The sequence below is a fragment of the Acyrthosiphon pisum genome, chromosome A1, assembly GCF_005508785.2.
Source record: "Acyrthosiphon pisum isolate AL4f chromosome A1, pea_aphid_22Mar2018_4r6ur, whole genome shotgun sequence".
Taxonomy (NCBI): domain Eukaryota; kingdom Metazoa; phylum Arthropoda; class Insecta; order Hemiptera; family Aphididae; genus Acyrthosiphon; species Acyrthosiphon pisum.
The window spans coordinates 59,645,304-59,658,788 of record NC_042494.1 but is presented as its reverse complement, the minus strand read 5'-3'; the positions used below and the strand labels follow the sequence as shown (position 1 = coordinate 59,658,788).

Genomic DNA, 13,485 nt, shown 5'->3' with positions numbered 1-13,485 from the left:
ATACTTCCAAATATGACATAACAACAAATTGATAAAACAGTAATTATGAATTTAATATTTTTATTATAATTTTATTAGTTCATACTAGATGTGTTTCATAAAATACTTACTATTGATTTTTTAAATGACAAAATAATAAATTAAACTTTAATACTATTGAGATCCGAAAAGGAATACACTAGTATATTATATACTAGTTATTTTACAATAAATAAATTTGATATAATATACTCTATTCCAATTAAGTTTGAAAAACTGCGCATCTTCGGAACTGTAGTACTGCCGTGATTGGCCAGTAGTCGGCAGCCAGCAAGACTACACATGCGCGAACTGCGACGCATTTTCGTTGAGATTTTTTTCCAAAATTAATTGGAATAAAGTATAGTAATGTATAAAAAAAATCTATTAATCTAAAACAGAACTATTAAATTATACTTAAAAAATAAGAATTCAATTAAGTAGAAATTAATTGATTAAAATTGTATATATCAAACAAAATACCTAATCTAACTATGTAGAATATGAAAACATATTTTGTTCAATACATTAAAATTATAAAACAAGACCAGGTTAAGACCAACCTTGATTGGAGTAAAAACCAGCTATGGCTTAAGAAGTTAAAGGTAATTCCAAACAGGGCAATTTATATACTTGAGTTGGATTTATAACATTGAACGTCTAGAAATAAATTTTTATTTTTACTGTTAACACAGTATTGCACATTTAATTATGTTTGGCATTTAAAATGTCAAAGTAAAAAAGCAATATTAAATTATTTTGGTAATAAATTTATGTCTGCAAAGTATATATGACTCATTGCTTGTTCTGCTGATATTCTATGCGATGGATTGCATACCAGAAGTCTTTGTAATAAATCTCTCATTTTCGTTGTTGATTTAGGTACTACCTGAATTAATATTTACAATAAAACATTAAACTTCAATTTCATTTTCATATTATTATAACCACCAACCTGTACGAGTGTCATATTGGGCTGATACATCGGCATTGGCTTGAAGTCAGGCAAAGTTGTCATGTTAGGCCATGTCTCGTCAGTAGGTGTTCCCAAAAGTTTAAATATCCGTTTCAATTGATCATCTACATCTGAACCAGGAAATAGAGGTCTCCCAGCATTGGCTAACTCTAAAAAACGTACTCTTTAATAAACTCTGTGAAAGGATATTGAAGGGAAAATAAATATACCAGCAAATATACATCCAGCAGACCACATATCAATAGACGTTGTGTAAAGTTTAGCACCAAACAGAACGTCAGGAGGCCTGTACCATAAAGTAACAACTTCTGCAGAGTAACATTTAACTGGTATTCCAAATGCTCTGGCCAAGCCAAAATCAGCTAGTTTCAATTCTCCGTTCTACAGAAATAAAATAAAAATAATAATGATCTGAATAAAATATTTTGTTTGATAATTCTTCTAATTTGGTAACCTTATTTATAAGAAGATTCTGTGGTTTAAGATCTCGATGCAAGACATTATGACTATGGCAAAATGCTAATCCGCGTAATAGTTGGTACCTAAAATTATACATTTTGTTTAATTGCATTTATCTAATAAGAAGATTGTTTTTTAATACATGAATGATTTCACAACATTAGGATCGATTTCTCCATTCAAACTATCGAAATATTTTTTCAAGTCTTGATCGCAGTGTTCAAAGACGAGTACCAATTTTTTATCACTATGAAGAACATCATATAGTCGTACAATATTCTTGTGTTTCAACTCCTTTAGCAAACATATTTCACGCAGAGCCGACGAGGGAACACCCTAGAAACATATTCTGTTTTAAAAACAGACATGACTATAATTCCTTAAATATATACCTCATCGTCATCATCCAGTCTCACGCGTTTCAATGCAACAATCTCTAGAGTTTCACGGTTTTTGGCTTTAAACACTGTACCGTAAGTGCCTGTTAATGATGATCAAATAGGTAAATAATTTATACCAATGTACTAATAGCTTTTTATGGACTTACCCTCCCCGATCTTATCAAGCTTTTCGTATTTTTGCATGTTTTTAACGAAGTATATCGAATGAAAATTTAAAAGCGGTTCATCTTAACCTAATCTAATGTATATAATATTAATATATTATATATTACGATTTGTATACAGTGCGGTACTGCACCACAGGACGGATTACATATATTTATTCTGTATTTTTGTAAGTCGTGAGTGCACTTGGTAGTGTAAACATTAAACTATTACAGTCTACAGATACAGAATAAAGATCTATATTATTATTAAAGAAAATCGAATCGGTGCTGTTGATAATGGCTTATCGGGGAAAACAATAATTATAATTTTTAACTATATAATATTTTTTGGAACAAATGTTTTGTGGAACAAAAGGTAGCGACCCATCTTAAACCGTGATACCTATATAGATATATTATCTTAAACCCACGGACTAAGATATAATCAGGGGTACGACACACCGTGAATTGGTCGGATCGGGCTATTGTGGCCTTGAAAATGGTCTCTAGAGGGGCGTGGCATACGTGAAATAGGGAATGGTAAACAAGCCGACCCCGCGTAACGTATCCCGCCATAGTCTTGGAACTGTTTTAAGGCATCTTAAATCGTGCCATATAGAACCGGCATGTCCTATCCATTCTTATATTATCTATTATGAAATGGTAAACAAGCTAACCCTGCGTAATGCACCCGCCATAGTCTTGGAACTGTTTTCATAATATTGGTAACCATGGGTCTAACATCATGTTGGTGCGTGGAACCAATTCCATGTTTTTCGTAGGTTCAGACTTCAGATCATAGGTAACCAATACCCCAATCAGCTGATCGAGTGTCGCTTCCACGGTCTTAGATTATCAGTAGTCTTTTATAAAATTTATTCGTGATTGTATATATTGTTATCTATGAATTTTCCCAACAGCCAGTGGTCAGTGATAATGTGATATATTGATATGAAGATAGCATAAAAGTTACGCTGTTATGTCAACATTGTCATATTTTGTCCACAGAAACAGTATATTTTGATATTTAACAATAAGAAAATATAGAAAATAGGTATAGTGCTATGGTTTTTTAAAATCATTTTAGTATTCAAATGTGCCACGTAAACAATGCACATTTAAATATTTATTAATTATTACCACTAGTAGAATGTAACTATAATAATGTGTTCTAATACATTTTTTTAGTATACATAATACACCGATCATATTGGCACATCAATTGCAGGATTTAAAAGGCTGATGAACCATGTTACCTCCACACAATGGTGAAATAATGCATCTTAATGTTGGTGGTACTAGGTAAAGAATAACTGATAAGATCAATAATTTGATGATGATTTAAATATCAATGTTTGTACTACCTATATTACAATATGAATAAAAACTATATTATGTGTATTAACCTTAACAATAAAAACATTTTCTAGCTTACTCAGGGCTCGTTTTACAATCATAGTTTAAACCTCGGTTACGCTTGAACCACTGATTTTACTGGCTGAATTCGGTGGTTTAACTGGAGTTCAACTATTGTAATATGGGCCCTCAGTGATAGATGCCTTAAAACATTGTACAATTGTTATATCATGACAAAAAACTAACTTAAAAATCACAATAGTACAAAACCTTTAAAAATAAATATGATACTTAATTAAAAAAATATCTGTCTTAAGGTTCTCAACATCTCGGCAAACATTAACATGGGTGCCAGATTCTTTTTTTACTGCTCTACTAAGTGGCCGTATATCTAGTCTACGGGATGACACAGGTGCTATATTCATAGACCGTGATCCAAAAGTTTTTGCCATCATTTTGAACTATCTACGAACACATGACATCGATTTGTCTGGCACTGATATTAGAACATTACGCCATGAAGCGGAATTTTATGGCATTATGCCTCTAGTCAAACGCCTTATTCTGTGTGAAGATCTTGAGCAATCGTCTTGTGGGGACATTCTGTTTTATAGCATGTTACCAGCTCCAAGTAAATACAAATTTCAATATAATTAAATACATTGTTTAAAAGTGTTAAGAAATCTTTAATTTGTATTGGATATTATATTATATTCATTTTGACAATTTAGTATTTTATTTTACTACCTATCTCTTCTTATAATTAGTTTGATTTAAAAAAAAAAAAAAATGTTTTTCTGAATAATATTTTTAGACCCTCCTATGCAAGAGTCCGAAATAATTAGTAATGCAACTAAAGTAGATGATCAAACAAGACCTGGTTCAATAGTCCGTGTCCCTGAACCAGCACCACCACCAAATTCACCATCATCAATACCTCATACTCATGGTTATCAAAGGTTGGTAAATGTATTGATGTATAATATTCTGACTAATTGGTATAATTCATTATTTCTTAAATATTAATTTTAAAATAAAGGATTACAATATTAAAGTCAAAACATTTTTTTAGTCGTTGTCATTCTCGTAACTCATCTTTGGACATTTCTCGAGTTACTGTAAATGGTCGCGGGTCAGTCATTAATGGACGTGGCAACGGTAATAGTGGACACTCTCGAGCAGCTTCACTTGGTAACCATGTACCCAATCACCATTCCAGAAACTCATCAGCTGATCTCAACAAGTATATTAGAAACGATGCACTAAACTTGGTTTTTGGTTATAATCAAGGTTCTAACTGGGCTGATCCATTGCGTGTCCAAATCATCAAAGCTCACCATAATTGGATTGTAGTTGCTTACGCTCATTTTATTGTTTGCTACAGGTAAATAAAAACATTTTTTGAGTTTAAACTTACATGCACTTATAGGTGGTCCAAAAATCAAAACATGTTATATGCACCAAAAGTTCTCATAGCTAATAATTGTGCTCTAAAAATTGATTTACCTACCTCAATTTTTCCAATTTTATTAATATTAGTATAAAATTACTATTGTGTACTACTGCGGCTATTTATTATGGACTGTTGCTTAAAAAAAAAAATACATTCAAAGGTTTACCAATTTCTATAAAAATAAAATACAAATAAGTATATTAACATTAATATAAATATAATTAAGCGCAACTATATTACAATTCAAAATTTATTATATAATAAAAAAAATTACCAAGAAATTCAAACTGCTTTGGCAAATATATTTTTGATAAATAAATTCTGTTATATCTTTTATAATTGACTCAAACGCATAGAGATATTGCTGTAACCTAACGTTTTTGACAAATACCTCTTTGTATTCAATTATTATTAACTGTATTTGTTTGTAGTAAATTATGTACTGTAACTTATATTATGTTTTATTCTATTGTGTAAATTGGAATTTATCAATTTATTATTTAGATTATTACTATTATTATTAAGTATTAACACATTAAAATAAGTAAAATAGACTTATCTTAAAGTATTCACTAAAAATTAAAAAAATATCATATACAATTGTTTGTATTTTGATTCACAGCACTATGTACCTAACATATTTTATGTTTACTTAGTAGAAAAAGTATACAAGCTCATATAAATGTGTTATCTAATTATAATGATCAGGTTGCTTTTAAAAACAGCCTAATACCTATTCTTGGACGTTTAAACTATTTAATATGTTTCATTTCTTCCTAGATTTTTGTTGTTTTAACTAAAAAATTACATTATTATATATTAAAACAGATTAAAAGATTCAAGTGGTTGGCAACAAGTTTTTACATCGCCGCATATAGACAACTGTATTGAACGAATAGCAATTAATGCTAAAATGAATAGCCAAAATGGTAATTCTGATGGTTCCTCTGTTATGGTTGCTATATCGTATGGAAATCAAGTTCGACTTTGGGGAGTATCAGAACAGGGATCTAGAACCAATATAGGTAATATTTATGTTATATTATTTTAAAAATATATAAATTTAAATTTGTAAACAAATGTGTTTAGGTACATTCAATTTGAATGTTCGTGTAGAGCATTTATTTTTTATTGGTAGCCAACTTGTTGCTTTATCACCCACTGGTAAAATAGGGGTTTGGCATGCCATGACTCAACATTGGCAAACTCAAGATGTAGTACCAATCGCATCATTTGATACGGCTGGTTCATTTCTGCTTCTTGGTTGTAATAATGGATCAATATATTATATTGGTAAGAATTATATACAAATTATATGATTAGAATACAAATCATAAACATTTTTTACTTACAGTTTATATATAAATTAAATTAAAATACTTTTTAGATATGCAAAAATTTCCATTGCGGATGAAAGACAATGATTTACTAGTAACTGAGCTCTATAGAGATCCATCAAATGATCCAATCACTGCTATTTCTGTTTATTTGACTCCTAAAACAAGTAAGTCCATATAATAAACTAATTCTAAAAAGAACCATAATTTTTCAATTTTTTTTTAACACTGTACAATCAATTAAATATAATATATCTAAGAACATTCTGAAATTTTCTTCAAAATCGTCAAAAGTTACAAACAATCATAAGTTTTTAAGCAGGATCGGATAGGTCCGGTGAGTTACAGAGTTGAAGTCTGTGAGCCGCGTAAAATGGTGTGACTGTGAGCATCTCTTTGAAATGTGAATTTTGGAGAATGTTGGGTATACATCAGATTTATAAAATATATACCTAGTCTAATAGTGTATACTAAGATACCCAAATAAAAGATAAATTTTTTGAAATTTAGTTAAAATTTATAGATAATAATTTAAATTGTGCAATCAGACAAGTTATATTTTCAGTTTATGAACTTAAGTATTAACTTATTTTAAGTGTCATTATATTAATAGGTGCTTAAAAATTATAATCAATTGTCTTAATCTATTTTTAAATTAAATGATTATAAATATAAAAACTTTAAACAATTGATAAATGTATTATCATTCTATTATTATATTTCTGTTTCTGTTTCTTTAGTCGTGATTACTGTTTTTGAATCTGTTGGTATGATACTGGTTGGTACTTCTCCGTTATCTGTTGTTACTGTCGTTGTTACTATCTTTACCTTTGACACTTTACCATCTACCATTTCCGTATTTGGCACAGACGGTTTATGAGTAAATACACTTACTATTTTGTCTTTCATGTTGGATGGGAGATTCATAATATCATATTTCATAATATCACTAGTTGTACCAACGGCAATATCTATAAATTTAAATATAAAGATTATTACTATCAATTGAGTTTTAAGAAAGTTAATATTAATTTGTTTTCCTTTAATATTCAATGATAAATATATGCTAATATTTAAATGTTCAAGTTGGGTTATTGGAAGCAGCATAATATTTATTAAATAATGGTTTAGTGGTAACATACAATCTTAAAGCTTGACAAAATTCCTTAAAATAATCAGATTTTAATCTTGAAAAATATTTTAGTTTGTAACACTATTATGTTAATCAGTTATTGTGGGAAATTTCTTTTGATATTTAAATTCAAATTGACTCACAATCCTATTTTGATTTCTTTAATTTCTCAAATTTTAAGTATTTATTTCAGTATGTTTTTAAAGTAAATTTAACAATTACCTATTAGTAATTGACTTCTGCAATAATCTATAAAACATTTCAATTAGGTCAACATTTGTTTAAAATTAAAATCTGTTCATTCTAAATAGGCTTCAATTTTATCAGGCTTTTAGATCAAAAACTTATTGGTTTACATTAATTTCTTCTGTGATAAAAATATTTTATTTTAATATATTCTATGTCATGTGAATATTGGTGTTTAAAATCTGGACAGTGCTAGAGACATTCATACAAATGATAATTTAAAACATTCAATAACAGTACACAACCATATGTGTTAAAGCAATTTCCCATCAAATACTCCTTAGAAAAGGCGTGCTTCCAACCACATTAAATTTGTGTGTAACTACATACCTTTAAGCCACATAATTTGTTCTTTAACTCCTGGATAAATCCATACATCAGTGTTTTGAAATTGATCATCTGATTGCACAATCTATTTGAACAGTCCAATATTGTGTTAAGATATTATTTTTAATAACCAGAGAACATAATTTTGCATGTAAAATTGCTTAAATAATAATTGTAAAAATATACATTTTTATATCAGCTAGTATAAAAATACTTATACTATTTTAATAACATACTTGAAAAGTAGTGCCAGTTACCAACAAAAATGTGATTATATATTTCATTGTCACTCAGTTACTACTCAAAACTTTTTAAATATCAAGTTAATCAGAAAGTTTATATGGTACTGAATATTTTACCATTTTACTTCTATATTTCTTTCAAGTGTTTTCATGTTCAAAATAAATATTGAACACTTGTGTATACATTTAATCATCTGTCAATCGTTTTATTTATTTTTGAAACATTTCAGTGTGACATAGATCAGTGCTCTTTGATTTTGTAATAACTCAATTTGTAGGTATAGTTTAATGATACAAAATTATATATATATACGAGGTACCACTATATATTTCAGTTTGATAACCTTGTATTGAAATGGGGTTTTTGCTGAATGACAGATAGTAATTAAATACATAATTTCAGATAAATTTCAAATTTTTAACACTCGATATACGCATGCGCGATACAACTTCCTTTTTTTTAAATGGTAACATAATTTTTTTTTCATATTCAGATAGAGTATTATTTTTAAAACAATTTATGTAAAAAAGTTTTTTTCTAATTACAAAATTAGAACATGAAATTTAATGATGAAATTTAATATTTACGAGGAATAAATCTAACAAACAGGAATTATACTTTTTAATTTTATCTGTGTGCAAACAGGTATTTAACAATATTGGATATTAATAAGTAACAACAAGTTGAATTTAGTTTTGAATTCGTCAAATAAATTATTCGTAAATATTTTTCTGCCATGCCCAGTCGGGAGATGGTGGCCTCTTTCTCTAGACTGTTGTCTGGCCAGAGAGAGGAGCTGCCCATGGTCGAGATAGTATACTATTTAAATTATTATTATGTAGCTTTAGTCAAGACTTAAATAGATTTTAAAACTACACTTATATATAATACTTATATTTCCGACAGTCAATTTATATATACTTCATGAATTGTTATTGCATATCAGGCAACCATATTGTTTGTTTTGTTTGCTAAATGTATATTATTATTATTATTATTATTATTATTATTATATAAGTTTATAATTTAAAGTGTATGTAATTTGTTATAGGTGTCAGTGGAAATTGGATTGAAATAGCATATGGTACAAGTTCAGGTACAGTGCGTGTGATCGTCCAACATCCAGAGACTGTAGGACACGGTCCTCAACTGTTTCAGACATTCACTGTACACCAAAGTTCTGTTACCAAAGTTTGTGTTTTAATACTGATTTAAGGTGATATTTTTGTTGCTTATTTTTAACTTTTATTTTCATATAGGTTACGCTGTCAGAAAAGTTTCTGGTGTCCGTTTGTAGTGAATACAATCATGTGAGGACATGGAGTGTAACTAGATTTAGAGGAATGATTTCTACACAACCAGGTTCTACTCCAGTTGCTTCATTTAAGATACTATCCCTTGAAGAAGTTGAACCCTGCATTAGCTACTGTGCTGGAAATGATTGTGGTTAATAATTTTTATATGTTATGCTATAACTATTATAATCTTACTGATATTATATTGGTTCTAACTAATATTATAATTAATTTATGTATTATATTTTTCTTCCAACAATAGGACCATATGGTGAGCAAGACGACGAACAAGTGTTTGTTCAAAAGGTCATGCCCGAAACTTCTGAACTATTTGTTCGTCTTGCATCCAATGGTAAAAGGTAAGGTATATTTATAATTTATGGATAGTAATATATACATTTGATTATTATAATTTATAAGTATATTGATCATCTAATTTATATATGTATAAGAAATATTATTATCTATTATAAATTTGGTGAATTATTAATTTCATGAGTTTGAAAAAATTCATTAAGCTTGAATTCAATGAAAATATACAAAATCAACTATGACAAACTATTATGTAAATAATGTTACATAATACAATATTTATACTTGACAAACCAACCCATAATATACAATTTGCTTCATTTGTTTTATCTATATATCATTTAGATGAACACAAAAAACAACCACAATATTTTATTAATATACGACTAATGAATATTGACTAATGTTAGAACAATATTGATTCTACCTTTAAAATATATTATTTTATCTATGATATGATTTCTGAAAATTATCTTATAAAAGAGGTTTAATAATTTTAAAAAAATTGGCATATTAGTGCTGGGTTGCATAAACCATTTATTAAATTGAATGGTTCACTAAAAATGTATTGACCAATCGTCAGCCATTAAATCTTGTTTAAAGGACCATTAGCTCACTATTGATTCATTAAATGTTGTGTACAACTCGGCATAGGTATGTTTAATTTTCAGAATGCTGATAAACTAAAATCAGCTCTCCGTTGCCCCCGCCTCCCTTCAATTCTTCCTTGTTGGTAAGATTACATAATAATACTGACTAGTACCATTGACATCATTATATCTGTGTGCTATATATTGTTCCTTTGCGTATCACTTGCTATGTGAATGATGTATGTGTATATGTTTGATTTTTAATATTTATTTAAATTTCAGAGTTTGCATAATTCGAGCTGTGGATTGTACGATAATTACTTGTTTTTGTGTGCACGAATGTGAAGGCTCTAGTCGCATGGGATCAAGGCCTCGCCGGTTTATACTGACCGGACACTGTAACGGGGCTATTCAAATGTGGGACTTGACCACCGCTTTGGATTTAGCTAACAAATGTCTGCGTGAGTACAAAAGTTTATATCTATAATTAAGGCTCGTAAGTTCATGCATTTGCATTTTAATCTTGTCAAGCTGTATTAAATGGTAGGTATTAGGTAACATAGAAATTAAATTCAAGATGACAGGATTCAATACCTATATGAAATTTAATTTATATAAAATTGTATATTTCAGCATAATTATGCAGTTTTTGAATTTTATTTAAGGAGTATTTAAAATATTAAAATTAAAATTGTTTAAAGTGATTGTTAACACATTGTTATTAGTTTTTATGTAAATGTGTACCAACTTTTTTTGATGTAGATCAAAAACAAAATTTGTTTAAACATTTTAAATCTTTTTATTTTTATTTTTATTTAAATATATTTAATATATTTACAAAATAAAAACAATACATAATAAAGATAACATAAAAAAGTATATGCAAATATGATTCACGTGAAGAGGAGACCATTCATTAATAGAGCCTCAGAAATGTTTGAAAACTATAAATAATATCTTGATTCTATAAATATAATCAATATACCATTAAATAATTAAAAAGACCATTAAATGATTAAAAATTAGATATTTTTTTAATTGTTTTTATTCTATATTAAAAACAGCTTATAAAAATAATTTTAAATGAACGCATTACATAAATGTATTTATTCATAGAAGTTGGAAATAAAAAATATTTGAATGCAATTACATTTTTTTTTATAAATATTTCTACCTAATTATTATTCTTATTTATTTGTTTTGTTGCATTATTAAAGGTTTTAAATAACATAATCAGTGTTTATAATTATCTAAATAGGAAGAGGCCGTCCTCATATTGTCTGTTTCCTCTCTTATTTTTAAGGTTGCCCCTTTTAGCAGAAACGTTTTATTTAACACAATACCTCATTAGGTACACCATTTTTGTATTATTCTTTTGATTTTACCAATAATAATTACCATTGTTTTATTCCTCACCAGAACCTATCCCAAATGGAGGTCCAACAGCCGAAGAACTGTTACGTTTGCTTGACCAATGTGATCTGAGCAACAGCCACTGTTCAACACCTAGTTTATCGCCATATCCAGGAATGTTGATCACAAAAGGAAATACGGCTAGATTAAAGGCATCCAATGTGGCCTTTCTCAATCAATCTCAACAAACTGACGCATCCACTTCAACATCATCCTTGTAAAATTATCTTAGGTATATGCATTGAAGTACAAAGTTACAATTATAAATTCAAAAATTAAATATTTAGGAGCATATTAAATTAATAACTACTCATTCAAGGTCAAATGCAGATCATTTTTTTTTTTTTTAATTGAATATTTATAAAATTACTATGGAATTCATAATAGATGTATAATAATTGACAGTGTTTCATTACATTTAACTATTTGTCTCAAATAAGAACAAAATATATATGTTTTAAACACTTCATATGGATTATATTATATAGGCTCAACTTGATTACATGTTAGTTGTATTTCTTCTTTGAAATGATGACTATCAATGTCTTAGGCATTTTGTGTAGCAAAATAATAAATGCAACATAAAATATTTATTTACTTATTATAAATATGGGACCAATTTACCTTTTCAGTAATAAATAATAATTTATACGATTGAAATTCTAAATTCACTTTATATTTTGAAATTAATGAAAACTAGTTATTTTCTCTATATTGATAATATATACATATATTATATATAAAACATAAATATTTTGATCATTATATACTTATCAATATTATCGTATAGTTTAATTACATTATCATAATATCATATAATTTTATTGATATATGCTTGTTATTATGCCTATTATTGCACCGTTGTAGCATTTACAAATTCAGAATACAACCATAATATTCATTTACCAAACACTTAACAATATCAATACATGTCAGTAGGTTTATCTGAAGTGTTATTTGCGACACACTTAATTTCTCCAAGTGGAATTAGCAGCAAAAAATAAGTTAATTGTATGAATATCCCAGTATTTACGGAAAATTAAAAGTATTTAAAAGTAAGAAAGTAATATAATATCTATATTATAATTTTGTCTCTTGAGTCATGATGAGGGTAACGACAAAAGTGTATTCTAATAAAATGGGCAATTAATACAAACTATTTTTTATCATCTTTTTTTCAAACCCATCATTATTAATTATTATCAATGTGATATTAACAGATTATGTGATACTAATCATGACTATATTATAATATTGTTCTATGATTATATGAATCTCATCAACCCAGTAACCACCAATTAGGTATTGTGAATATTATTATGCTAATGTTTAAAATTAAAATGTATATATTATAAAATAATGGTACTCGTTTAGTTGAATTCCATACTAAAGTCTAAAATTGTAATTTAATTAATTGTATTACAGTACCTACCAATGTAAGTTTCTTTATTTTTTTATTATTTACAATAAAATGTTTTATATTATTAAAAATGTTTAATTTCTCGATTTACATTTTTTTTTTTTTATAAGTTTAAATTAAATTATTCATGATATTTCAAATTTATCTATAAATGGAGTAATACTATAGAGCCCATAAATAAACACTGAACATGATCCATTCAAATATAAATTAGGCATCTTTTTTTACTTTTTGAATTTTTACCCAATAACTATTAACTGTTTAAAGTATTGCTTTTATATAATCTATGTGATCATAAAATCCTTCATATTTATAGGCTTATTTAGTCATAAGCATAGGCGTAGTTAGTGGGGGGGGCTTG

At 27.8% G+C, this 13,485-nt stretch overlaps 3 protein-coding genes across 3 annotated transcripts; 1 reads left to right on the top strand and 2 right to left on the bottom strand.

Moving 5' to 3' along the window:
• Window positions 1-772: 772 nt before the first annotated feature.
• Window positions 773-2,310, bottom strand: cdk5 (cell division protein kinase 5). The gene is made up of 7 exons (NM_001168424.2): window positions 2,001-2,310; window positions 1,846-1,934; window positions 1,596-1,789; window positions 1,449-1,536; window positions 1,204-1,375; window positions 974-1,143; window positions 773-907 (listed from the first exon to the last, which is right to left on the bottom strand). Exons 1-7 carry the CDS (start codon window positions 2,035-2,037, stop codon window positions 773-775), a joined length of 885 nt encoding a protein of 294 aa, NP_001161896.1. The 5' UTR covers window positions 2,038-2,310.
• A 627-nt stretch (window positions 2,311-2,937) lies between these two features.
• On the top strand, window positions 2,938-12,293 carry LOC100169620 (BTB/POZ domain-containing protein KCTD3). Its single transcript, XM_008188875.3, has 13 exons — window positions 2,938-3,054; window positions 3,189-3,302; window positions 3,674-3,987; window positions 4,171-4,315; window positions 4,429-4,740; window positions 5,638-5,834; window positions 5,899-6,102; window positions 6,197-6,313; window positions 9,146-9,285; window positions 9,354-9,540; window positions 9,652-9,748; window positions 10,574-10,752; window positions 11,711-12,293. The coding sequence occupies exons 2-13, from the start codon at window positions 3,250-3,252 to the stop codon at window positions 11,923-11,925; spliced, it is 2,160 nt and encodes a 719-aa protein (XP_008187097.1). The 5' UTR covers window positions 2,938-3,054; window positions 3,189-3,249; the 3' UTR covers window positions 11,926-12,293.
• Window positions 6,647-8,236, bottom strand: LOC100168922. The gene is made up of 3 exons (XM_001950398.5): window positions 8,088-8,236; window positions 7,855-7,936; window positions 6,647-7,117 (listed from the first exon to the last, which is right to left on the bottom strand). Exons 1-3 carry the CDS (start codon window positions 8,133-8,135, stop codon window positions 6,861-6,863), a joined length of 387 nt encoding a protein of 128 aa, XP_001950433.1. The 5' UTR covers window positions 8,136-8,236; the 3' UTR covers window positions 6,647-6,860.
• Window positions 12,294-13,485: the final 1,192 nt, after the last annotated feature.

What these genes read in the sequence shown, in the direction of transcription:
- cdk5 (NM_001168424.2), bottom strand. Translation starts at nt 2,037, where the DNA reads ATGCAAAAATACGAAAAGCTTGATAAGATCGGGGAGG. An exon ending in GCTTGATAAGATCGGGGAGG is followed by an intron (nt 1,935 to 2,000) that starts GTAAGTCCATAA and finishes CATCATTAACAG; the next exon opens with GCACTTACGGTACAGTGTTT. An exon ending in TGCTGGATGTATATTTGCTG is followed by an intron (nt 1,144 to 1,203) that starts GTATATTTATTT and finishes TACGTTTTTTAG; the next exon opens with AGTTAGCCAATGCTGGGAGA.
- LOC100169620 (XM_008188875.3), top strand. Translation starts at nt 3,250, where the DNA reads ATGTTACCTCCACACAATGGTGAAATAATGCATCTTAATGTTGGTGGT. An exon ending in GGGATCTAGAACCAATATAG is followed by an intron (nt 5,835 to 5,898) that starts GTAATATTTATG and finishes AAATGTGTTTAG; the next exon opens with GTACATTCAATTTGAATGTT. An exon ending in CTTGCATCCAATGGTAAAAG is followed by an intron (nt 9,749 to 10,573) that starts GTAAGGTATATT and finishes TTTAAATTTCAG; the next exon opens with AGTTTGCATAATTCGAGCTG.
- LOC100168922 (XM_001950398.5), bottom strand. Translation starts at nt 8,135, where the DNA reads ATGAAATATATAATCACATTTTTGTTGGTAACTGGCACTACTTTTCAA. An exon ending in TAACTGGCACTACTTTTCAA is followed by an intron (nt 7,937 to 8,087) that starts GTATGTTATTAA and finishes CTGTTCAAATAG; the next exon opens with ATTGTGCAATCAGATGATCA. An exon ending in ACAAATTATGTGGCTTAAAG is followed by an intron (nt 7,118 to 7,854) that starts GTATGTAGTTAC and finishes TTAAATTTATAG; the next exon opens with ATATTGCCGTTGGTACAACT.